Consider the following 27,083-nt stretch of genomic DNA (forward strand, 5'->3'; position numbering starts at 1 on the left):
TCAGCAGTGAGGGAAGTACCTTTCTGTTGTTGATAAGCCACACACTTCATGGTATTTTGATATGACAGCTCACGCTAAGATATATATATATTACCCTTCCAGCATATTATTAAAGCTGAGGGTGTGGTCATGGGAACTGTTGTCGAATATTGGTTTAAGATGTATTACATTCATTTACGCTGTAGAATGTGTTTAATGATGCAATGATGTGTTACATTCTTTTATGTTGCATTTATTTAACTCTGTAAAGCTTGTGTTACTTTGCCTGCCTGAAACACCTGATTGGTCTAATAAAGAACAGAACGTCCAATAGCTAGGCAGGAGAGAGAAACAGGCAGGGCTGGCAGGCAGAGAGAATAAGTAGGAGGAGACATCTAGGGAAGAGGGTGAAGAGTGAAAAAAGGGGATGGAGAGGAGGACACCAGGGGCCAGCCGCCCAGTCAGACGCAGAGTAAGAAAGAAAGAAAGATATATAGACTCAAGAAAGGTAAAAAGCCCAGAGGCAAAACATAGTAAATAGATGTGGGACAAATTAAATTAGAAAAGCTGGTTGGAAACAAGCCAAGCTAAGGCCAGGCATTCTTAAGAATAAGTTGTAGTGGGTAGCTGTTAAAGCATCACCCCTGGAGAGAGAGCAGGTAACTGCTCTACCTGCCTATGACCTTGAAGTACATGACCCTGGGATGTGGCCTCACAGACCCTTAAGACCTGGGCTGCACATAGGCATCACTCTCTCCTTCATGCTTTTGGATGCTGAGATGGACCAGGCAGAGAACAGTGAGGACCACAGCTCAGCTTCCAGGACCCTGTGATAAATCTCCTGTGCTGTAGTGAGTTTTTATCTCCTAATAAATTCCTTGCCATTTAAGCAGACTCTGAATTTCTCACTTTATCTGGTGCCCAACGTGGTGTGTTTTCATTTAAAACTGGGTGGTGGGCCCCAAGAGTAAAAAACCAACCACAGGGAACACCTGAATTTGTAGCTTTGTTGGGCAGAGTACAGGCAGCCTGAGGCCCCAGAACGTGTGACATAGTACAGTTTTGTCTCAGTTGTTTCTGTTGCTGTGATAAAATACCTTGATAAAGCAATAGGAGGAAGCATTTATTTGGCCATGGTTCAGGTTGGTTGTCGGTCAGAAAACAGGGTGATATCAAAGAACAGAAGAATCAGGAAACACCTCCACTTAGCTTAAGTTTATTTTTGTAGCACTTAATACCTAATTCACAAATTGTGGGCATTCTTTCACGTTTGTGTCTCCTGTGGTCTTTAATGGTGAGATCTAATAAAACAACACACAGACAAGACACCGTGGAACAGTACGCAGCACATTTTATTTCCTTTTTAAAGTCCTGTGTATAAAACACAACTGTGTACAGCAACCCAAAGGGTTTATACAAACCCTAAGAGTCACAGAAAAATAATTTAAGGTTAGCTTTATTGAGTTATTTTAAACAAGACATATGAAATGTTGGTTCAGCATTAAGATTTTTCAGAAATTTCTTATAGTTTTAGAATGAGAAAAAATGAATATAAAATTTTTACTCTTTTGTGCAAAACAAAGTAAATATATTCATAATTATAAAATTAACGTTTTAGTACATAAATGCTGTTAAGTCTTTGGAGTCTGATAGGTCTAAATGTACCATGTTTTCAGTGTATATTTTAGAATCTTCACAGAGTTCTTTCTTAATAAGCCTCCTTTCCTGTCACTTGAGTGAGCCTTAAAACTCCAGTGTATTTCTCCAACTGTGGTTAATTTAAGTGATCACAGAGCAAATTAACATAATCCAGGGGCAGGAGTACTAAGGACAACTCATTGTTCCAATAATCTAAATTTATCCAGAAAAGGTCACCGTGGAGTTGAACAGAGGTACAATCCCCCACTGGAATAAACTGCACAGACCTGTGTTACTCAGCTTTTATTTCCTTGGAAAGACGATAAAGATGATAAAGCCCTTTTTTTCCGCATAAGCATAAACAGTGCTTTGATCTTTAGTTACAGAGGATGAAGCATCTTTTCAATTGCAATTTCCTTTAATTTTTAAACTTTCCAACGTGCTCACGGGCTATGATCAGCCTCTGAATTTGTGCAGTGCCTTCATAAATCTGAAAGGAAAACGTAACTTGGTTTAAACACCTGGACTCATTTGCCATCTCAAACACAGTAAGCTCTAGTGTAGCACCAAACTGAACTGTTATTTTATGAGAACACTTTAAGTCATAAAATTTTCGTTTACAAAATTGGGAGGTAGGCTTAAAACATCAAAGAAAATGACATCTGCATTTCAAAATGTTTGGGAAATCTAAGGTTTAGTGTTACCAGAGTATTTACGACCTAACTTTTCTAAGCTGTTTCAGCTATGTCCGTTAGACATTCTCTGCTCTTACCATTACACGTGATTTTTCCCCCACCGCTGCCTAAGAACTGTTAAAGAAATCAAGACAGTGGAAGCCTTGGGCTTTAATCCCTGGCAACCCACCCTCATTCCCTGTCTAAGCTTCTAATCTCAGCCAGTTGTTAATTCACTCTTGGGAAGTGGAGGGAGGTCAAGGGGTTGATAATAACTAGTATTTATCGTAGTTACAGGCTCTGGGAAAGGTGAAATAGCTCTAAAGTGAGTGGCTTCAGAGAGGATGCAAGCTCCAGTGCTCATTTCTCCTGGGTTTAAATAAAAAGACTGGCCTGTGGGGCAGACCACTGTGAGGACAAAATTCTGAGTGAATTATTTTTGCTTTACCCATGTCAGTGTTTTGTCTACGTGTATGGATGTGCACCACATGCATGCCTGGTACATGTGGAGGCCAGAAGAGGGCCTTGGATCCCCCGGAACTGTTGTTTCAGGGGGTTTGTGAGCTGCCATGTGGGTGCTGGGAATCCAACCCCAGGCCCCTGCCAGAGCAGTGAGTGCTCTGAACTTCGGAGCTGCCTCTCCAGCCCCATATTTTGCAGTGTTGACAGTGTTATAATTCTTGAGCATTTCTTTTTCTAGGGCTAATGACACAAGGCTTTTCTGTTGTATAAAAATTAGGTGATGAACATCCAGAAAAGGCAAACATGAAAAGAAAACACAAAATATTGGATAATCCCAATTAAAAAACAAAACAAAAAACTGAATTAAAACAACAACTGGACCAGCTGCCCATGTGTTCTGCTTCTGCCTTTCCAACAAGTAGCTGTCAAGTCACAGCTGGGGGTGTGCAGACAAGGCGGGGCTCCAGAGGCATGGGCTGCACCTAACCCACAGTGGAGAACATGCACACTCCCCTAACTTTCTGATTGCCAGCTTAACTTCAGAGTCAAATATCAGTTCTCAAGGACACGTGGCTTTTGACTATAAGCAGTTTCAATTAATTCAAGAAAAACGTTAGGCAACATTTAAGACAAGATTAAAAGGCATTTATATTTTTCAGAGGACAAGAAATGCAGGTTATAGTTGGTTAACATTTGAAGACTCAAAGATGGCAGAGTTAAGCAGGTGATACATGTCTGTGCCCTTTACTCGCTCCTTCCCTCTTAGCAGCTACGCTTAATAAAAAAAAATATTCTTTTTATGTGTTGATTAGCTACCAAATCTGACTCACACCAATCTATAATTATCGTTTATTAAAAATGTTTTACATGTATTGTGTAGGTGCGTGCATGCTGTGGCATTTATGTGGAAGTCACAGGACAACTTTCAGGAGTCAGTTCTCTTCTTACCACGTGATTCTAGGAATCCAGCTCAGGTTGTCAGGCTGGGTGGCAAGTAAGCCACCCTTTACCCTGAGCCGCTATGCTGGTCCAACTGTCCCGATTCCCAGGTCTTAAATCTACTGTTGTCATTTATGAATATCCTGTCTGCCCCAGAAACAAGATTAGAGCCTACCTGATAGATCTTGGCATCCCTCATCAGCTTTTCCACAGGGTATTCTGTGTTGAATCCATAGCCTCCAAAAATCTGCACGGCATCAGTAGCTAACTGATTGGCAATATCTCCAGCAAAAGCCTTTGCAATGGAGGCGTAGTAAGTGTTCCGGCGGCCAGAGTCAACCTCCCAAGCCGCTCTCTGGTAACTGAGTCTGGCCAGTTCAACTTTCATTGCCATGTCTGCGAGCAGAAATGAAACTCCTTGGTGCTAGATTTAAGGCGGAAAAACAGTTAAGGGAATCTACTGGCAAGATTTGTAATTTTTTCTTAACACTTTTTTACTTTTTATTTTTCACAAATTTTGGACTTGCAGAAAAGTTATAGCTACCTTCCCCTAATGGTAAAACCACAGTGCAATGATTAAGGCAATCTGCATGGACCTGCAAAACTACATAGACTCCAGCCAAATTGGCCAGTTTCCCACCAAACCCTGTTATCTGTCTAAGGATCACACATTGATTCTAGCTTTTTATTTATTTATTTATTTCTCTTTTGGATTTTTGAGACAGGGTTTTTCTATGTACCTCTGGCTGTCCTGGAACTCACTCTGTAAACCAGGCTGGGCTCAAACTCAAGAGATTCACCTGCCTCTTTTCCATTTTTTAAAACAGATTTATTTATTTATTGTACTTGGGTTTTGCCTACATATATGTCAGTACGAGGGTGTCAGATCCCCTGAAACCGGAGTTACAGACAGTTGTGAACTGCCATGTGGGTGCTGGGAATTGAATCCCAGTCCTTTGGAAGAGCAGCCAGTGCCCTTGACCACTGAGCCATCTCTCCAGCCCCCTCTTTTCTATTTTTAAAACAGTCTGGCTATATAGTTGACACTGATCTTGAACTCACTCAAGACCTGCCTTGCTGTAGTTACTATCTCAGAGAACCTCCCAGACTATTTAATTCCTGTCTTGTCCTCTGACTTTTGTCCTTTCAAAGAATATTGATTTTTTTTTTTTTTTGTAAATCGCTCCTTGGTTTGGTTTATCTAATATTTCCTCATTATTAGAATAAGGTTTTGAGTACAGATGCACAAGCATTCTTGTGCTTCAAGTACCTGCAGAGATTCAGACATGGTGAGGGCATGAATGAATGAATATGGGATTGAATCTAGGGCCTTAGCTCAGACAAAACTCACTAAGCGGCCCAGGTCGACCTTGCACAGCCTGGCCCAGGCGGGCCTCACATGCGTGATCCTCAGCCTCTGGAGTAGCTGGGATCTCAGGTATGCTCTGTCAAGCTCTGCCCGGCTGCGGCTATTAAAAGGAAGTTGTTGCAGATAGAGAACAATGGCACATGATGCTTCCTGTCCTTGTCATGATCGAATAGGAGACAAAACCTGACACCTCCCAGCAGAGACGGCAAGTGCTGTATCATGACTGACATATCAACAGGCATTGTGGTGGAAGGACATTTACCACATGTCACTACATGAAGTTTTCAACCAGTATGATGACCATGCTAGAGAAATACGGTCAAGGAAATAAAACAAAACATTTGCTATATCTCTGGATGATAGAATTACAGATATTTTAGTATTTAGCTTCATGTCATTATAAGACATTTTGCAATAAAACAGAACATGTGCCTTAAAAGAGCAGACTGAAGAGTCTCGCAGGCATTTGGGAACGTTAAGATCGTTGGAAACTGGGTTTATGTAATGAATAAAGTGGTATTTAAAGTTTTAGAGATTATAAAAAACATAAATTCTACCACAGTAGAGTCTAACATGAATCAAACTCAGATCACAAACAACAGACACTCAGCCCTTTGTTTCATACCTTAAGCCTGGCTGCACTGTTTGTGAATGAGTGTGCCAAGTTGCCAGAGACAAGTAGGGCGATTAGGTTGTACAGGACGCTTAACTGGCCAGTGTGCATGACTCCTATAGAGAGTGACACTCTCCCTGTTTATGTGTTTTAGACTTAGTTTTGTTTGTGCATGTGTGCTGTGTGCATGTGTGCGGCGTACCAGTGTGTGCGCACATGCATGAAGGTTCTTGAAGAGGAACTCCTGGAACTGGACTTACAGAGACTGATAAGTGATAGGGAGCCGGCTGCTATGGGTGCTGGGAACAGAACTCTGACCCTCTGTAAGAGCAACAAGCACTCTGAATTCCTGAGCCATCTCTCTAGCCCCGGCCTTCCTGTCTCTGTCGGTCTGAATTGTGCCCATTCCACTGAGCCAATGACTCTTTCAAGGATTTTGTTTGACAAGGTCTTGCTAAGTAACTCAGGCTGGCCTTGAACTCAGAGCAATCCTCCCACTTCAGCCTCTTGAATGCTGGAATTGTAGTGTGTGTCACTATGCACATCTTGTTTTTTTTTTTGGTTTTTCGAGACAGGGTTTCTCTGTGTAGCTTTGCGCCTTTCCTGGAACTCACTTGGTAGTCCAGGCTGGCCTCGAACTCAGAGATCCGCCTGGTTCTGCCTCCCGAGTGCTGGGATTAAAGGCGTGCGCCACCACCGCCCGGCTGCACATCTTGTTTTTAATTAATTAATTATTGAACAGGGTCATGTTATGTAGTTCAAGCTGCCTAAAACACTTACTGAGTTTTAGTAAGCACCACCACTCCAAGCTTGGGGTTAATCTCAAAGATTTATTTTTATTTTATGTGTTGTGCTTGGCCTCTATGTATCTAGTGTACCATGTGCATGCAGTACCCTCAGAACCCAGGGAGGGCAGCAGAGCACTGAAATTGGAGATAGAGATGGTTGTGAGCTGCCTTGTGGGCAGAGCCCAGGTCCTCTGCAAGAGCAGCACATGCTCTTAACCACTGAGCCACCTTGCCAGCTCACGTTTCTCAAGTTTTGTTGTTGTTTTCCCCCATACAGAGTCTTTGGATGTAGCCCTTGTTGTTCTGGAACTCACTATGTAGAACAGGCTGGCCTCAAACTCATAGAGATCCTCCTGCCTCAGCCTCCTGAGTGCTGGTTAAAGGCAGGCACCACTATGCCTCGATAGAGTTTAAGTTTTGAATAGACAGAATACCCATCAACTGAAAATTCCAAAAGTACAAAGGGATATACAGTGAACATTTCCCTTCCTTCTGCTCTCATTCCTACCTACAGCCCACCCACCTATCCCCTCCCAGGAGGTAAACAATGGTCTCAGCATGTGTTTCATCTTCCCAGAGGTCGTTTACATGCACAAATGCAAATGTCTCCCATGCTTTCACACACATGCTAACCTACAAGGCTGATGAGGTTGATGGCTTTTCATTTTGCTTTTCTTGTCAGTGAATTGTACACAGCTGTATCAGTGTATAAAGAATTGTCTTAGCTTTTGTGGCTGCACAGGTGCCATCTCTTGACTGTGAATGATCAGTACTTTGGTGATTTCTGCATAATGCTGAGATGAAGGGTAAGTATGATGGTTCAGATCATAGCTTAGGGTTACCTTTTTTATGTGGCCCAAAGTAGATGCTTTTATTGATGGTTGAACATGATTCACAAAGGTTGCTTCCCTGCAGAATGTTCAACCCATGTAGCCTCTCTCCTTCTGAGTTTGTTAACTCCATCTTATAGGTTTCATTTGGGGACTTAAATGTTGCTCTGTATTCTTTGTAAGTATTTGTTTTATGATGAGTAACTGATCTCCAAAGTAAATGTTCCGCCAAGCCTCTTTTTCATACAGAGGATAGGATCTGTAATTAAGTGATTATTTGGGTTCAAGTCTTGGTTTTGTCATTTATCAGTTGGGCCTAAATTTGCCATGTCATAAATGAAAACTGCAGTGCCTACTTCACAGTACTGGGGGGATGAAATGAGTTGGTCCGTGTGACACACTCAGAAGTGCCCACAACAGAGAGCACCCCAAGTGTTTCCATATGGTAGACATTCAGTGACTACTTGTCAAATGAGACTAAAGCTAATGGTTTCTAAACATAGAAACTCCATCTCACATGGAACAGCTTCCAGTGAGACAGTAAGGGACACAATGGCTTATATATGATGTAAGGTGACGTAAAGGTGCCACAGTATAGAACAAACACAGGGAGGTGCTTTTCTGAAATTAATGAGGAAGTGAGTGGAATTTGAAAGAAATGAAAGAGCATATGAAAGGTAGAGAGAACACAAAACGTATGTTGTGGTTGATACTGATATTCAACCTGCTGCCTGAATTTTCAGAATAAAATGTTGAGGAAGAGGGAAAGAGAAGAGACCGTAGGTTTGGAAATCACCTACAAATGCTAAGGAGCCATCTTTAAATCTTAGCATGAAGCTCAGTGCAGAAGTCAAGGCTAGAGAGAGAACACTCGGAAAAGCTCGTCCCGGAGTCAGATGAAACCGACAGGAAACCATCTTTCACCAATCCCCCTAAGAAAATATACTCTTAGCCGGGCGGTGGTGGCGCACGCCTTTAATCCCAGCACTCGGGAGGCAGAGCCAGGCGGATCTCTGTGAGTTCGAGGCCAGCCTGGTCTCCAAAGCGAGTTCCAGGAAAGGTGCAAAGCTACACAGAGAAACCCTGTCTCGAAAAACCAAAAAAAAAAAAAAAAAAAAAAAAAAAAAAAAAAGAAAATATACTTTTACAAGCAATAGTGATGAAACCACAGAACCTTCTTCCCGACAAGACAGGTTATTTTAAAAGTAATTTCTAAATATTCAGATAAAATGAGTGTACTCAAACTTCAGTAAAGCAAACAGTACTAAGACGGCCTCCTCAAGAACCGGGCAGACGGCTGTCAGTCAAACGCTTGCCACACAAGCATGAGGACCTAGTGCAGGTCCCCAGGACCCATGTGCAAAAGTTGGGTGCAGAGGCGCGTGCCAGGAATCCTAGCACCGGAGAGCCAGAGGCGGGCAGATCCCTTGAGCTCACCTAACCTAACTGGGGAGCCCCAGGCCAGTGAGAGACATTGTCTCAACAACACAGAACAAAAAAGCTAACAGGAGGACGCCCAAGGTTGTCCTCTGATCTCCATATAAATGTGCAAATATATGCATTCACCCATGAACACACACACACACACACACACACACACACACACACACACACAGAGAACAAAAGATTACCTCTACTAGCAGCTTTCCGAATGTTCTCCTCTCCAGGGCATACTTTGTGGCTTCGTCCAGAGCTCTCTGGGCCAGCCCGACAGCACCAGCCGCGACCTAGGACATTAACACTGTATGACGCAAAAGTTCAACTGTCATCAAGACACAGCATATCACTCACTACCTGTCTAAGATTTTCAGTAAAGGACGCAGACAGTGGTGTCACTGCAGTGGGGGGAAGAGAACTTGGGTTTATTTATTTTTTAATTAAAGTTAATGGCAGGGGCTGGGGATGCAGCTAAGTGGCAGAGTGCATACTTAGCTTTCAATAGGCCCCGAGTTTATCCCCATTGCCATGCAATAAATAAGTAAATAAATAAATAGGCCAAGTGTGAGGCCGAGGCCTAGAGAAAAGTCATTTCTGTTTAACCAGGGAGCCTTCCACAGACACATTCTAAGTGAGCAGCAGAATACGCAGTGATCCACAATCAACAAGAATGATCAAGTTAGGAGTGGGCTTTCGAGAAGGCTATCAGACAATAGTTTAGCACCTGCTAAATTAGCATCTATACTGAGCAGCAAAAGAAGTTGAAATATACATACTACAAGTAACAATCTCTCCACCATTACTTAAAAAAAGGGCAGGGAGGTGGGGGGAGGAGGCTGAAGAGATGGCTCAGAGGTTAAGAGCACTAGCTGCTCTTCCAGAGGTCCTGAGTTCAATTCCCAGCAACCACATGGTGGCTCACAGCCATCTGGAATGAGATCTGGTGCCCTCTTCTGGTCTGCAGGCGTACATGCAGACAGAACACTGTATTATGATAAATAAATAAATCTAAAAAAAAAAAAAAAAAAGACATGCAATGTTAAAACAAACCCGCTCACTGAAAACCACAAACAAAGGACTCTGTGAAGACGACCAACTTACTGTGGGCCTGGTTCTATCAAAAGCCCCCATTGCGATCTTGAAACCGGCTCCCTCAGCAATTAAAACGTTTTCCTTGGGCACTCTGACATCTTCAAAGGTGATTCCTCTGGTATCGGAGCATCGCTGGCCCATGTTTAATTCCTAGCAATAAGATCACGTAAGAAACGCTCAGGAGTCACGGCGCTGTTGCTGTCCATCCTTCCTTTGTGCCTTTTTGCAGTTACCTACAGCCGGGGTCACAACGCAGGGCCCGTAGGACCTGTTCCATAAGCTGAGCTTCCACAGAATACAAACACACCCATCTCTGCTCATCTGCGGCTACCCTGAGACTACAACAGCAGAGCTGAGCTACGCACAAGAACCCACACCTGCAAAGCCTAACGCGTGTCTAATCTGGATCTTTCTAAAATTTGTGCCAGCCCCTGGTCAAAAATAGTATTTAACAAACTGAAAACAGTACTAGCCTAACGCTGTCATAGCAACTACACCTCATACTTGTCGGAAAGCCGCCTTCCTTCTCTCTGCCTAATAAATTATTTTGCAGACATAATCTTAGAGCCTGTAATCATTAGCAAAGTGATCTACTGAACAAAGCATGGACTTCGCTTTCCTATTTTTGGGAGGCATTTATTTACTGTTTACATACAATGCTTTTTCATATAATTATAATAAAACCCAGTTTATAAATTAGCAACAGTAAAATGTTAGAAACATAGAAAAAGGTCAGGTGTGGTGGTATATGATTTTAATCCCAGTGCTCAGGAGGCAGAGGCAGGTGGATCTCTGTGAGTTCAAGGCCAGCCTGGTCTACAGAGTAAGTCCAGGACAGCCAGAACTACACACGAGACTTTGTTTAAAAAAAAAAATCTAAAAACACAAAAAACCAAAATGCTCCTTAGACTCATCTCAAAGCATACAAAAATTTTTGACAAAAAAAAAAATTTTGACAATGTGAATCCCACAGATTTGTTTAAAAGAACATTTTAGGAACTAAGTAGCTAATAATATCTACACCCCTCACTAGAAAGCAAGTCCCCATGTGTGGAGATTTTTATCAGTACCTAGCATACAGTATGCATTCAGTAGCAAATATTGATTCAGTTAGTTTTCTTAAGTGAGAATGAGATTAGAAACAATGAGACAACATCAATTGTCATACCAGTTTGCCACTGGTAAAGTACAAGTTCTGAGGTCCATTCCACTTAACTGAGATGGGTCAGACTTGGCCCTGAGTCTGCCAGGAACCATCTCTAAGTGGGAGAGCATGATCTGCCACCCCCCCCCCCCCCAATCTCTGGGGAAAAGTGTGACTACTCATAGCACTCCTATTCTTTTATATACATGGCGCTAGTGGTCTGTTAGTAAAGTGCAGACTGCCTTCAATATCTCCTCTTAAAAATACAGCATTATGCCGGGCGATGGTGGCGCACGCCTTTAATCCCAGCACTCGGGAGGCAGAGCCAGGCGGATCTCTGTGAGTTCGAGGCCAGCCTGGGCTACCAAGTGAGTTCCAGGAAAGGCGCAAAGCTACACAGAGAAACCCTGTCTCGAAAAACCAAAAAAAAAAAAAAAAAAAAAAAAAAAAAACAGCATTATATGGCACCAGAAATTGCAAAGGCCCAAATCATATCAAGAATCTATTAGTAAAAGACACAACGCCACTGGTCTCAGGTCAGCTTCTGCCACTGAGACAGTCAGTAAATCATTTATTTGGACCTTGGTTTCTGGAGTCAGTGAACATGCTGAAGTAAACAGCACGTAGGGTCTCAGACTTGGAACTTCCATGACCTAAAAGAGAAGTCTTGTCCTTGCCTCCGTTTTTGAGACAGAGTCTCAGTACATAGTCCAAGCTGACCTAGAATTTGTGGTCCTCCTGCCTCAGCCTCTGGAGTACTGGGGTTGCAGGTGTGCACTACCTTGCCTGGCACATGTATTTGTACACTGTGTGAAGATGTGTCACTGTGACTGGTTTAATAAAGAGCTGAACGGCCAATAGCTAGGCAGGAAGAAGTTAGGTGGGACTTCAGGGCAGAGAGGACTCTGGGAAAAAGAAAGGCAGAGTTGCCAGCCAGACTCGGGGGAGTCGGAGGTAAGAATAAAAAAAGTAGGAAGCCATGTTGTAGAACGTAGAATAAAAGACATGGGTTAATTTAAGTTATAAGAACTAGTTAGGGACAAGCCTAAGCTAAGGCCGAACACTTATAATTTATACAAGTCTCTGTGCCCTTATTTGGGAGCTGGCTGGAGGGGCAGAAAGAGACTCACTACAGGCAGAAGTTATAACCATTTTGCAGACTCAACACATTTCCAAAGACCTGGACACAACAGCAGATTCTATAAACACAGAAAGTTAACTTAGGAACCTGCTTTGTATTAACCATTAATTAATTCAAATGCGTTTGTTCAGTTCAGCCTGAGGAGACCAGCTCCAACATCTGACCAGGTAATCCAAACCTTTCCACATGTGGAGGAAGACAATTTGTTCAGGTAACCTTTAGAACTCTGGCTTGATTTCCATAATTCCTCTTTTACCATAGCTGCAAACATCCTTCGTCATTAACAGTTTTCTTTAAAAACTCCACTTTGCAAAAGCATTTCATGTTTGTAAGCTCTTACCAGGACTTCTTACGATATTCATTTCCCTTGGTGTGTTGCCTTTTAGACTCTCTGTGGCCTGTGTTAAGATCCAAATTATCTGCACACACTGAGACTGGATGTTCAGACACGCCATTGCCTTTCTTGTTTAACAACTCTCCCGCCCCACACCCAACACTAATTGACACTGATTGACATCCTCATGTTTCCAAGGTACAGCTGCTTCTGTTAATACTGTGGGATTGTGGGTAATCCATCTATATCACATGGCTTTAACTATCCTAACCAAAGCTTGTGCAGATTCACTGGGAAGGAGGAAGGAGTCCTTTGAGAATTCTACACTCCATGGTGAGGCAGCAATCATGGCAGCTTGACTTCTGCCCACAGCTACAGCTGTCCGTCATGAAAGTGTTCTGCACAAAGGGCCCATCTTTCAAAATGACTTGAAAGATTAAGTGACATAGAAACTATGTCCCCCAATATCATCAAAACTCGATTTTTATCCCAACTTAAAGTATTTTCATTAAAGGAATCAAATAAGAATTTTGACAGTTACAGTTGAAATTGCACGTACGGATGCAATTGTTAAGAAACATGCTGTTTACCTTTTTCCCAATATGTATTCCTGGGGTGTCAGCTTCCACGATGAATCCGGTAAAGGCTTTACTAGCAGGTGCTTTAGGATCTGGATCAGAACGCGCCAATAAAAAATACCTAAGGCACACAAACCCACGATGACGGCAATAATGACAATGACTAACACACGTTGATTACTATCTCAGCCCAACCCCAACCACCCCCAGCATTACCACCCCCACTTGACAGCAAAGGAAATGATCTCGCACAGACAGCAATTTGACTGTGGCTAGACTTTTCAACCATCTGTTTCTCAGCTAACATAGTCTTATCTTTAGGGTGAATATGAGCTATTAGTGAAAATTCTTCAGCAAAGACAATAGGAAAGTGAAGCATGTATGTGCTGGAGTCGGAATGCTCCTCTCTGAGCCAGTCTTCTGTTTCACAGGACAAGTGATCTGTAAAATAAACAGACTCAACTCCTGCTGCTGTGAGGGATGGCACCTGCATGCGGCGAAGCCCGTGTCCATGGTGTACCTGAATTACCAGGGATATTTACAGGTTTTCCCATAGAAAGACTGTGGTGATATTTTATTTGTATGTTAATAAATACAGTTTGCCTGGAGATCAGAGGTCACATAGCGAGCCATAAACAAAAGTCCGGCAGTGCTGTGGATATCGCTCTATATAAATAAAGCACTGATTGGCCAGTGACCAGGCAGGAAGTATAGGCGGGACAAGGAGAGAGGAGAATTGAGGAAGGAGGAAGGAAAGGGAGACCGGCTGGAGCCACTGCCAAGACAAGGAAGATGTAAAGTACCGGTAAGCCACGAGCCACGTGGCAAAGTAAAGATTAATAGAAATGAACTGAATATAAGAGTGAGAGCTAGACAATGATAGGCCTGAGCTAATGGCCAAGCAGTTTAAATAATGTAAGAGTCTGTGTGTTTATTTTATAAGTGGGCTCCGGGACGGGCGGGACTTGGCGGTGGGAGCTGGAGAAAAATTCTCCAGCTACAAATGGCACCCAATGGCTCGAGTTTCCACCTTAAACCTAACAATATTTAATAACCAATTCTAAACAGAGCCAAAACCAGGTTCCTGCTTCATGTCTCATATGGGCAGCTAGACGCTGCAAAATGCGGGTATGAGCTACTGGCGGGTTCCTGGCGTGTGTACTTGACCTACAGTATGGCAGGAATGAGACATGTGCCAGCGGCACATTACGCTGTGTGGTAGATTTAGTCTTTACTAGTATTTAAAAAAAAAGAGAGAGAGAGAGAGAGAGAGAGAGAGAGAGAGAGAGAGAGAGAGAGAGAGAGAGAGGTTTCTGGGCTACACGCTGCTTTGATAAAAGCGTAGACCCACTATTTCTGAGACTGCTGGCGGAACCTCCCCGTTGGTAAGCTAAAGTGGGCGGAGCCAGCAGCCACAGCGCAGCAGGCTTCAAAAAGAGATAAAAAAGGAATATATACAGTTATATAAACAAATAGTGAGGTAGCTGGGCTAAGAGCCAATAAGAAGGCAGAACATCAAGGCAATAAAGGCGCAGGTAGACAGGAAGAAGCGAGTTCTCTCTGGAGAAGCTATGGTTGGTGGTGAGCTAAGGTTAGCTGGTGGCTCTCACTATTTCTCTGATCTCTACGGCTTTCACCCCTGTATTTGGCTCTGTATCCCTTATTTAATAAGACTGTTTAGAAATTCGTCTACAAAAGATTTTTCCCCAAAAGATTTAGAAATACAGCGTAAGGGAGGGAAAAAAGAAAGTAAGTTCTTTTTTTGAATCCTCACATCCAAACTAGTTTTCTAAATATCTTGATACAGATTTCTTCTTCTTCTTTTTTTTTTTGAGCCTTTACAAAGGACAAAAAGCCATACAGCTTGAGTCCAAGCTGAGCCTTGGTGTTAGTCCTAGCACTGAGAGAGTGAGTGTTTTATTCCTCCTTAAGCAATGAATTAATTTTTATGCTAAAACTCCAATAATTTATCAATTTATCACTGAGTATGGTTTTATTTGATAATAGGAAAAGACAAAATTATTTTCTAATTTCATGACTCACTGAACTTGTCTTTCCCAAGAAGAATTATAGTCAGTTCTTAAAACTGTGATTATTTAATTGCATTATTATATTTCCCTTAGCTTGTTCAATTTTCATGGCTCCTTTATTTCTTTATTACTTGCTGGTGTGAGGATACTAAATGATGCTGTTACTAGCTGACAATGAGTCAGGACACTGAATGTATACTGGACTCATTTAGGATACTCTGAAGGACTGGCAAACCTTTAGAATAAACAGTTTCCCAGGTTCCTATCCCAATCCCTGCTGCCTGTGCATGATAAGGGTTCATTTTGAGAGCTGCACACTCCACCAAGGTGGGATGCTTTTCCACCCTGCACATTACATAAATATACTGATGGAAACCTTTTCAGAGGCAGCTGTGCTGGGTCAGACCTGTAATCTTAGCATTTGGGAGTCTTGAGGCAGGAGGATCACCATGAGCTTGAGTTCAGACTATTCTCCATTGTGATTTCTAGACCAGCCTGAGCTACAAAGTGAAACTGTATCACAATCAATAAAAAACAATTTTTTTTTCCCAACAGGAATATTACTACCCTACTCTCCTATGGCAATTTGAATGAGACTGGCCCCTATAGTCTTATATATCTGAATGCTTAGTCACCAGGGAGTGGAACTGTTTGAGAAGTATTAGGAGGTGTGGCTTTATTGGAGAAGGTGTGGCCTTGTTGGAGGAAGTACGTCGCAGGCTTTGAGGTTTCCAAAGCCTATGCCAGGTCCAGTCTCTCTCTCTCTCTGTCTCTCTTTCTCTCTCTCTGCCTCTCTCTCTCTCTCTCTCTGTCTCTGTCTCTCTCTGTCTGTCTCTGTCTCTCTCTCTCCCTGGCTGCTGCCTTCGGGTCAGGATGTAAAGCTCTCAGCTACTGATCCAGCACCATGCTTGTCTGCTCCCCACCATGATGGCAATGCACTAATCTTCTAAAACCGTAAGCAAGCCTCCAATTAAATGCTTTCTTTTATAAGAGCTGCCTTGGTTATGGTGTCTCTTCACAGCAATAGAGTGGTAACTAAGACATCCCCTAAGACCCTCTTAAGAAGTCTTCTGCCATATAGTAAGTAATGGGTAAAAACCTTACTTTCTAAGACAACACATATGGGCCCTATTATTGGAAAGACTGTCCTTACAATGAGCTAGAGTTTATATTTTTCTAACTTTCAATTCATTAATTCTTAACTGTCTTCCCTAAGTAACCATGCAAGTCTACTCCATCTGATCTTAGTCAAAAGGTCAAGAAAGTATCTATCTATCTATCTATCTATCTACCATCTATCTATCTGTCAATCTTCCATCTGTCTACCTTTGAGTCTGTACTGGCCTTGAACTTTTGATATTCCCACCGGCCTCCCAAGCGTTGGGGCACAAAGCAAGTGCTACTGCACACTGCTCTGCTCTTCTTGCCATGAAACATGATTTCAAACCTGAAGTTCTAAGCGTATTCCAAACTAACCCAGTGCTTCTAAGCATGTTTCAGCAGCTTCCCCGATGTGGCAGCATCTGGATTCCTTTCTGTCGAGACTTGTCCTAACTGTGTTCACTCTGGGCTGGTGCTCCACGTGTTCCCTCAGTCTGCAATCACTCCACCACTGGAGTGCATCTCTGGCCCCTCAGCTGCCAATCCCACTTAGAGCTGTTTATTAGACTTTCTTCTTTAACATTCTATATTTATGTAAATGATTTTTGATGTTTAATGGAACTTTATGTTATTGTTTTTGGACCCATACATTAGGAAGTTTTAGATGTTTCTAACATCAAATATTGCCCACTTTTGTGCATAAACTGGGGTTTTTGTATTAATTTTTTGAGGGTCTCATGTAGCACACACTGACTTGAACTTACTATGTAGCTAAAGCTAACCTTGAACTTCCTCATCCTTTTACCTTTGTTCCATGTGCTAGAAATATAGGTGCACACCACCAGGAATGGTCTGGTTATTTTTATATCATGCTGAGGGTTGAACCCAGGGCTTTGTGCAAGCTAGGCAAGAACTCTAACCACCAAGTTACATCCCAAGCCTCATGACTCAAGTGATTTTTTGTTTGTTTGTTTGGTTGGTTGGTTTTTTGGGACAAGGTTTCTCTGTGTACTAGCCCTGGTTGTACTGAAACTCACTTTGTAGACTAGGCTGGCCTTGATCTCACAGAGATCTGCCTGCTTCTACCTCCTGAGTGCTGGGATTAACGGCATGTGCCACTACTCCCGGCCACTCAAGTTTTAAGAATGCCTCTACTGGGGATGGGTACCATAGCACAGCACTTGCCTGGCATGCACAAAGCTCTAGGATCAACCCAGAACCACAAATCTACTGAGAACCAGAACAACATCCTACATATAGCTTTCTGTTTTCCTGAGTTTTAGGGTCCTGGGGAAGTGCCAGCGTAGGAGATGGGGTGGTGGAACTGGAACCTAGCTGGTCGACTCAGTAAGATTAGCTATTTTTACTACACTTTACACATCAGGTTCGTAAGTTAATCTGGAAGAAATAGCTCAAGGGCTTAAATAGTTACTGAGTCACTGAGTTATTTATAATGTCATATGGACCTTCCAGTGCCAAACTGTGGCTTGCTTTAACAGAGATGCTTAGAAACAAGAGAAGAAAGGGAAGACTTGGAAGACACAGTAACTAGGAACTGTACCAGTTCGCCTTCCCGCCGTTGGTTATCCACATCTTCTGGCCATTGATGACATACTCATCGCCCTTCTTTTCTGCTCTGGTCTTAATACCAGCCACATCAGAGCCTGCTGACGGCTCTGTAACACAGTAGGCCTAGAACATAGGGACATAAGGAAATAAACGTTAATGATTACATCGTGAATATCTGGTAATAGTATTATTTTGTTTGTTTTGTGGTGCTAGGATAGAACCCCGGTTCTCAAGTGTGCTAAGCAAGTGTTCTACAGTGAGCTATATTCTATCCCCTGCATTTTATCTTTGAAGGTAGTACTATAAATGAATGTCTAAAATTGCAAGATATTTGGTTACACTGTGTAAAGATATTTCACTGACTGGTTTAATAAAAAGCTGAACAGCCAATAGCTAGGCAGGAGGTATAGGCAAGACTTCCAAGAGAGATGGGGGGGGGGGGGGGGTGGGCATTGAGAGGCATGAGAGAGATGCCAGAGGACACAGGAGGTACAAGATGGAAGAGAGGTAAAAAGCCAAGAGTCAAAACTTGGATTAATATAAATGGGTTAATTTAAGTTACAAGAGCTGGTTAAATTATAGTTCTTAGAAAACCAAATAAATTGCTCAAATATTAAAATATTTAATATGTAAATAAAGTTGGGCATAGGATACCAATGAATTATAGGAAACATTAAAATATTTGCTATATCCAAACAAATTCATTAAATTCAACTTAATGTAAACTGATTTATTTGAGTATCATTGAGTATGTAGAATGTAGTAGGCTATAAAACCAGAGAGGAAAAAGGCAGCCTGCCCTTGAGATTTTCACAGGGTACCAGGGTAACCCTGCTAAGAGTCAGCATTAACACCAGGACTTGGGAAACCAGCTTCCCTGAGATGATACTTAAGTCAAATCTCAAATAGAAAGGATATTCTGTAGGTAGAGGGAAAAAAGAGAATATGTACTCTCAGCAGAGGTAACTGCGAGAGATGAGGACTAAAAAACAGGACAGCGCTGGGAACAGAGCCTAGTAGTATACACGAGGTCCTGAGTTTAATCCCAGGCACCACATAAACTGGGCATCCCATAAACTGAGTTAGTTACATGTGGTAGCACATGTCTGTAGTCCCGACACTGGGAAGGTAGACACAGGGGGAACAGGAGTCCAAAGCTAATCATACTCACACACATCATCGGCTGCTCAGTCATCCTCCCCAGATACTTCTTCTTTTGTTGATCATTTCCAGCAAGAATCACAGGCATTTGCTATCAAGGAAAATTAACATTAAGACAGCAAGATATTTTATGAGTTGTGTAGCTTCAGGAACACAATGCAACGAACGAGAAAAAACTGCCTGCCTCCCAGAAGGAGTAAATTCAAAGAATTAGCATTTGCTCTGAACTAAAAAGCTAACAAGCAAGAAGACACGTCTACTAGTCTAAGCTCCTCAAGTTATAGGCAGGCTCATTGGTAATATACAAAAACTGACTACAAGTAAGATGCTCACCTAGGACATGTGACATGGTATGTATGAGCAGATGGTCAGTAAATTTCAGCACAGTAAGTGGGCAGCAGGCCAACAGGACGGCTTCTGAGCCACCTCAGGCCTTTACCCTTGCCCAAGAATTCCATGGAAGCTGTAGCCAAAGTGTACAGTTTCCTCACCAGGACACCCAGAACTCCAGTGCTGGTGACAACAGAACCACCATGCCCCAAGCTGTGCAATCATATCTCCAAGCCAGGCTGGCAAATCTTCCTTATAGTTTTTACAGAGTTTAACCTAACTTCACTGTTAGTGTCTCATTAACAGCGCAGGCAAACAATTAACATTTTCTTAAATTACAGTTTTACTTCTATGTGTGTCTGCACATGCCACAGCCCATTTCTGGAGGCCAGATGACAACTTGGGAGAGTTGTGTCCTTCCACCACGTGGGTTCCAGGAGTGGAGCTCAGGCCGCCAGGAGACTTTACCCACGAGTCATCTCACAAGGCCCATTGTAAATTATTTTCTTAGTAACTTACCCCCAAAGAATTTGCTTCAATAGCAGTTTGTACCCCTGTACACCCATACGCCAACTCTTCGGTAATTAAACAGGCATCAAAAGTTCCCAGTCCGAGACCACCTGTGGCATCACAGCGTATGCAGAGCATTATAATAGGAAGAACAAGTCAATAAACTCAAAACCAGCTAGACACGGGGAAAATGCCTGTGCTTTGTCTAAGGAAAGTCTCCCCAAAGCTGGCTAATACGTCGTCTAAAGAGGGAAACAAAGGCAGAAAGCCACCGACCGGCAACAAACGTTTTAGAGAATGACAGAACATCTGTTTTTTTAATTTTAGGGCTAAAAACGTGAAGGAAGCTTACCACAATTCTCAGGAATGTGTGCATTGATCAAGCCAAGCTCCCAGGCTCTTTTAATGAGGGGGAATGGGTACTAAAAAGAACAACACAGTTACACCACAGCTAAGGGTAACATGACCTCATCACAGCACAAGGCTTTTCTCCCTGGGGCGACACCCACCTCGCCGGTCCTGTCGTACTCTGCAGCGACTGGGATGATTTCCTCTCGAGCAAACTTCCGAGCAGTTGCTTGAAACTCTTTCTGCTGTTCAGTCAACTCTAAAGGAAAATTATTTTGGGAACGTCAAGAGCAAATCAAGTTGGAGAAACGAGCCCCATGAAGTTAGTATGTGGGGATTTATATTTATCATAAGACATGCTTCTGACTTCAGGAAGGAGCCTAAAGAAACGAGGCATACTCAGTCAGCATACCGTAATAAAACTTGTTTCAAAGAATTAGAGCAGAATGTGAGCACCATAATTTAAATTTCACTCTTCTTTTAAACTCCAACAAATTTAAGAATGTAAGTTCCCACAAATAAACTGGTAAAAAAACGATGAGAAATTTCTCCAAAATAATAACAACCACATAAAACCCTCTGCATTACTAACAGGCAACATTCAAACAATCCATTTATACAAAATAAAACTAGTTATTGTGAAATTAATGGGATGACTATGTTGTCTGGACCCTCAGGGTAAATGTAGATTGCCAATTGCATTTTTTTTTTTTTTCAAGACAGGGTTTCTTTGTGTAGCTTTGGAGCCTACCTGGAACTCACTTTGTAGACCAGGTTGGCCTCGAACTCACAGAGATCCACCTGCTTCTGCCTCACGAGTGCTGGGCGTGTTTCAATGTGGGTGCATCAATGTGAAAACTGAGGCTGGAGCTCATTGGCGAGGAGCACTTGCCTATCCTGTGGGAGGTCCTGGATTCCATCCCCCACATGGGAGGGGGTGTTAAAGGTGGTACTGGGCACTTCAGGAAGTAGTCCTGGATTCCATCCCCCACACTGGAGGGGGTGTTAAGGGTGGTACTGGGCACTTCAGGAAGTAGTCCTGGATTCCATCCCCCACATGGGAGGGGGTGTTAAAGGTGGTGTTGGGCACTTCAGGCAGTAGAGTAAGAGCCAAAGCACACAAGAATGAGCCAGGTGGGGTGGCAAATACCTTTATACCCAGGACTGAAGCAGCAGAGGCAGGAGGACCTCTGTGAGTTCAAGGCCAGCCTGATTTATACAGTGAGTTTCAGGACAAAGAGAGGTGCAGAGAGAGCGCCTATCTAAATACAAAAAAAAAAAAAAAAAAGAAGAAGAAGGAATATTTATGACTACAGTTATCATTTCTATGGTAACATGAGAGGTAAAATGTAAAAGACAGATCAAGTCTCACAGTTAGAGACTTAAGGCATGGATGAACACTGTGTACTTCAGTCAGTAGTTTATACAGACAGACACCATGCAGAAGTAATGTCTTCCAGAGTCGGGCGGTGGCGGCCCACGCCTTTAATCCCAGCACTGGGAGGCAGAGCCAGGTGGATCTCCGTGAGTTCAAGGCCAGCCTGGTCTACAGAGCGAGATCCAGGACAGGCACAAAAACCACACAGAGAAACCCTGTCTGAAAAACAAAACAAAAATAAACAAACAAAAAAAAAGTAATATCTTCCTTTAAAATGACTGCATGCTGTTTTTATGGTTTATTGTTACTAAAAGTGAGTACAATTAAAAAAAAAAAAAAAGAGCAGGAGACTAAGGCAGAGAGAGGAGGTGACTCCCTCTCACAGTGATGCAGAAGAGGAGCTTGGAGCTTTGTCCCAGTGTTTTCTGAATCACAACTTCACTTCTAAGTTTGGAGACAATTCCTGTCACGGTTATGGACCGTTGAAGGTAGGAAAGGAAGGTCTAGCATTTTATTATTATCTGGCAAACTGCTTTCACATGCATGGTAATCTTCAAAGCTTTCCTATTGCAGACATGGGATCTACTTTATTCATCAGAACCAGACTGAGTGGCCCCATGTGACATCTGCCTTTCTGTCAGCACCTGGCTGTCCCGCCCACGGGAGTGTGGTGAGGAAGACCTCACTCTCCTTCACCCTCGGCACTCACAGCTGCCACAGCCTCTTGCCAGGGCTAACCAATAGGCAGGAATTTGTATGTAAGAAGCCGGGTGGTGGTGGCACACGCCTTTAATCCCAGCACTCGGAGGCAGAGGCAGGCCGATCTCTGGGAGTTCAAGGCCAGCCTGGTCTCCAAAGCGAGTTCCAGGAAAGACGCAAAGCTACACAGAGAAACCCTGTCTTGAAAAACCAAAAAAAACAGAAGCTGAGAGCGGAGAGCAGAGCAAAGGCTACCATCTCCAAATGCCCACGGATCCAATCTGCTATTCTTACACCATTTGAAAATGCTTTAATTCCAGCTTAAAAAATTTATTTATTATTCAAGTATACTTGAATAAAACCAATAACCCTAGAAAGCTATCTAGAGGAAAGGTACAAACTCAAAGCAAAAGACCTTTAGCGGGTGAAGAACACCAAGAATAGGCTATATTCCACATTTTTGACCAGAATCTTGCTTCTGTTCTCTCCAATACCACATTGCTTCCTGGTCCTAGGACTGAGAGTGTCGTATAATACCATCAAACTGTAGCTCAGATAAATTAGGCCAATTTTTTTTTTTTTTAGCTTGTTACAACATCCAGCATTGAATCCAGCAAGCTTTTTTGAGAAGTATTTGTCCAGCCAGGTGTGGCTGCTCAAACCTTTAATCTCAGTTCTAGGGAGGGAGAGGCAGGCAGATCTTTGTCAGTTCCAGGCCTGCCTATCTATCTACACAGAGAGTTCCAAACCAGCCAGAGCTATATAGTGAGACTGTCTCCAAAGAAAAAGAAATTATCAATTACATTTAATTTGGAAGTTGAAGACAATTCATATATATGAGTAGATATTCATTTATTTGGGCTATCCATTTGGGCCAAAGAGGAAGGATACTGTACACATAGCCTGTCCACACTGTTGGATGTACAGGAGTGTACGAAAGAACATGATGCAGTACAACAGATGTGAGGAACCATGAACCATCTGTGGGTGGTGACTGCCTCTATCCACTGACAGACATCATTTTTACAAACACAGTCCAAACATACATTTTCAAGTCAAAGAACAGAACATACAACATACCAAAATTAAACCCTAATCCTGGCTCCTGCTTGAGAGACGCTTTTGTGTGCTGGGCTCGCCACTCAAAACGAGAAAGACTTCTTAGGACCTGGAAAAGATATGTACGTTACAAATAAATCTGGCAAATTAAGTTTTAATCAAACGAAAGAAGGCTGGCCAGGCCACTGAGGTGGCCCCTCGGGTCAAAGTACCCACCGTATAAACGTGACTTGAGTTGTTGACCCCTGGAACCCACATGGTGGGAGAAGCCTGACTGACCCCCATGATCGTCCTCTAACCCCCACACCTGCTTTGTGTGCTCTGAGAGTTCTGCACAGACATATCGACGCACAAGTAAGTTATTTATACTGACCATCCAAAATGAGCACAGCATCTATATGGTCATACTCAAGAGCTATGTTTTTATAGTCAGTCCTAAATACTTTATAATTCAGAAGTCAATGACAAGCTAGATGGACACCTCTCCATGAAGGAAATGTTATTTGTTTTATTTTCATTTATGTATGTGTCTACATATATGTGTGGGATATCCAAAAGGGACGAAGGAGGGTGTGGAATCCCCCGGGGTTGGAGTTATAGATAGTTGTGAGTCACCCAACATCAGGGCTGGGAAGCAAATGTGGGTCTTCGGCAAGAGTAGCAAATACTGAACAACAAAATCAAACAAGGAAACAAACCACAATCCGCGTGTGCTTGTGTAGAAGTAGCTTAGTAGAAACAGAATAAAGGTTAAGAAGTTAGTGTTGCAACACTGAGTCCCAGTTTCCCAAACGCCCATCTTGGAACAATTGCAAACACACCTGGAACACAGGGCTCACTAATGCTAGATGATACATGGATGTTATTAAAACAAGATAACCAGGATTGAAGGTAGTAGTACTTGGAAGGCAGAGGTAAAGGTGTGAGCTCTGTACCAGCCTGGACGACAGAGTGAGACCCGATATAAACGAGCAATACATAGGCTGTTCTGAAATTCTAGTCATTTAGCGTTTATTATTCCTGGCTCTCTGCCAAGAACAACGGAATTCCACATATGGAACAAGGGTAACTTTAGTCCTCAGATCTGCAACAACAGCACAACTAAACAGGGAATCTCTTAGAAATTTAAGTCTTGTTTCACAGCAGTGCGGAATAACAGATAAAGAATGCATTTTCTGATTAGTTATGGGGTTGGGCTTTCCTTCATCTGTCCTTGGAGGTACCAAGAAGCCTTTTTAGTCTGCTGTCAGAATTAAAACCTCCAACTCTGCTTTCAGAGCCTGTTAACTCGTATCATGACCACCAAGGGAAAAAGGCAAGGCAATCAATACTACAGTAAAATCAATGTAAATTCTAAAACTACATCTTTTGGGGTCAAAGGCAATTTTAACCCAGTTTTACGTGGCATAAATGAAAGTCCTGTACGGATACATCGATAATATTTAAGTATCAAAGTAGTGGATAAAACAGACTTCAGAAGACAAAATGCTGGGGTGTACAGACTTCATGAAGTTTCCTCTCCCTTTCGTGTTTTGGAAGAGTGCCTGCACATTACAAAACCATAGGATTAGTTCTGTGTTGCGCACACTCAGGATCAGCCTGTTTGGATTGTAAATAATACCTGTTCACACCCGAAGCTGCAAAGAGCCTGCACAGTGTTAGATGCCTTTCTGGGTGGGACTGTAGTGAGAGCTTTAAGGAAGTACTCCCCTCCGCCAGAACGTGGTTCTGACACCGGGTTCCCACCGAGTTCGGAGAGGGTGGATAAGAGGAGAGAACTATTCGGAGCTCTGGGACCGAGAGCGGAGCAGGTCCACAGGACCGCGCCTGCCGGGGTCAGCGGCCCGAGGTCAGGTCGATGTCCCCAGGCTCCCGCCCTTCCTCTGGCCGCGCAGGACCGACCCTCCGATCCCGCCCCGCACCCGGCTCACCCCGCAGCCTCTGCGGAACGCCGCTGCCATGATGCCTCCTGGCTCTGCTCGCTCGGACCACCGCAGGGCAGTGTGCGCGGCGGCCTGGGGGTCCCGCCCACGGGGGCGGGGCGTGGAGGCCGGGGGCGGGGCCTAAGGGCGGTCCTTGGCGGGAGAGCAGGGCGGGCGGATCAAAGTCGGAGGCCCCGGGGCGTGGAGCGCCTCCTGTCCCGCGGACGGGACCTTGGCTTTGAAGGGACCGATGTCAGCGGGGAGACTCTAGGGGCGTGTTCTGCCCCAGCAGAAGACGTCGCGGGCGTGGGCACGGGTGAAGATTCAGGGGGTGTTAGCAGAGGGTCTGGGGTCTGGTCCAGTGCCCGCAGAGGGAGGGGCCGAGAGCGCTCGCGCGCCTGCGCCCTGCCCGCGACCTTGCCGGAGCCTCCCCTGCACCGCGCGTCACGGGAGAAGGCTGTCTGCCTCCGGCCACCCGAGCTCTCAGAGGTCGCGCCCTCTCCGAGAGGGCTGGACCGGAATCCAGGCCAGAGGGCGCGGGCGGATGTTTATTGCTGTCGGCTGTGACCTTTACTCGGAGGGTCAGATCCGGTCAAACCCTTGTACTTTGTGGCTTCAGTGTATACTGTAGCTTCAAACGCTGGACTAGGGCGAAAGGATGCCCGTGCTTCTGACATTTTAAATAGGAATTTAATTGCTTGCGTAGCCGAGGTAACCCAATGCCAGGAGGCCGAGAAGGAAGATTACCGCCAGTTTGAGGCCAGCCAGAGCTAAGTAGCAGGACCTAACTCCTAAACAAACCAAAGCAAAACAGCTTCAGTGACTTCTACTTTTCTGAACATTTTCAAGGTTACTTAGTATCCATCCCTGGGGAAGTGGAAAGCGTCCTTGGGAACGCAAGCTGAGCCTCTCTAAAAGATCCCCTGCCAGTGAACATTGGGAATAAACATTTTGTTCACGAGTTCAGGGTAAAGTCGTATTGTCTTCCAGTTAGACCTAGTGTCTGAGGTGGTAGCTGGGGTCTTATGGAGGTAAGGGATTATAGAATTTCCAGTGTTGGGTACCTCAGCTGCCAGAGCTTAAGTATGCTGTCAGAATCTTCTTGCTCTCTGCTTCAAGCAAATAAGTGGGAGAGAGAAACTTATTTTTGAGCCACTAATGAACAACAAAAATTCTCAGCTTCTCTCTGCCTTGCGTGTCGCATTACCACACATACCAAAGCCTGAAACCTGTATGAGGATTCCATTGTGAGATAAATGGTCAGAACTATAAGATTAATCTTTCAATAATAATAATAATAGTAATAGTAGTAGTAATAATAAAGTCTTTCCTGAGAGATATTCTTCTAATAGTTGCAAGGGAACATTCCAGAAAAGAACGCCTTCCACTGAATGGTCTGCAAGTCTGATGAACTGTTTAGACCTCTGATTGTGGAGAGACTGGAATGTTCCAGAGTCAACATTATCTGGGCATTTGTAGCCTCCTTAGTGGCCGTTCGTTGCCTTCCTGTATGTGTGATCTAACAGCTTTGTGACCATAAGGTGAATCCTTTAGCATGTACAGACATAAACCTACCTCCCACCAGTCGAAAGCTTTAATCCCAGCACTCGGGAGGCGGAGGCAGGCGGATCTCTGTGATTCTGTCAGACAGCATCTGAAGCCTGGAGTGGAGACTCCCCCCCTTTTCTGTAGTGTTCCCACCAATGCACTTGAAGAGTGTGTTGATGCACGCATGACTTTCTTTGCTCTGTTTCCATTGAACTTCTTAGAATTGCTACTTCTCTGGAAGATGGGCTTTGTGGTAACCTGAATCTGTTCCCAGGCAGATGTTCAGAAAGCATGCCCCTGTCTCTGTCACAGGACGTTCACTTCCCTCTGCACACTCATCCTCAAACCGCAGTGGCAGGGCTTGGATAACACTCAGTATCTGAGTGATTAACTTGCTTGTGGAGAGTGCA

General features: G+C 43.6%; 1 protein-coding gene and 1 non-coding gene across 2 annotated transcripts; one reads left to right on the top strand and one right to left on the bottom strand.

The window, feature by feature from the left end:
* Positions 1–1,313: 1,313 nt before the first annotated feature.
* Acadm (acyl-CoA dehydrogenase medium chain) lies at positions 1,314–25,449 on the bottom strand. The gene is made up of 12 exons (XM_052731359.1): positions 25,135–25,449; positions 23,225–23,312; positions 20,229–20,326; positions 20,072–20,141; positions 19,729–19,829; positions 18,890–18,970; positions 17,711–17,841; positions 13,031–13,139; positions 9,831–9,971; positions 8,924–9,019; positions 3,868–4,116; positions 1,314–2,107 (listed from the first exon to the last, which is right to left on the bottom strand). The coding sequence occupies exons 1-12, from the start codon at positions 25,162–25,164 to the stop codon at positions 2,036–2,038; spliced, it is 1,266 nt and encodes a 421-aa protein (XP_052587319.1). The 5' UTR covers positions 25,165–25,449; the 3' UTR covers positions 1,314–2,035.
* On the top strand, positions 21,455–21,603 carry LOC128106811 (small nucleolar RNA SNORA15). Its single transcript, XR_008216858.1, has one exon. It is a non-coding gene; the product is annotated as a small nucleolar RNA SNORA15 (small nucleolar RNA).
* Positions 25,450–27,083: the final 1,634 nt, after the last annotated feature.

Source organism: Peromyscus californicus, unplaced genomic scaffold (assembly GCF_007827085.1).
Source record: "Peromyscus californicus insignis strain IS unplaced genomic scaffold, ASM782708v3 Scaffold_9__1_contigs__length_137607984, whole genome shotgun sequence".
Classification (NCBI taxonomy): domain Eukaryota; kingdom Metazoa; phylum Chordata; class Mammalia; order Rodentia; family Cricetidae; genus Peromyscus; species Peromyscus californicus.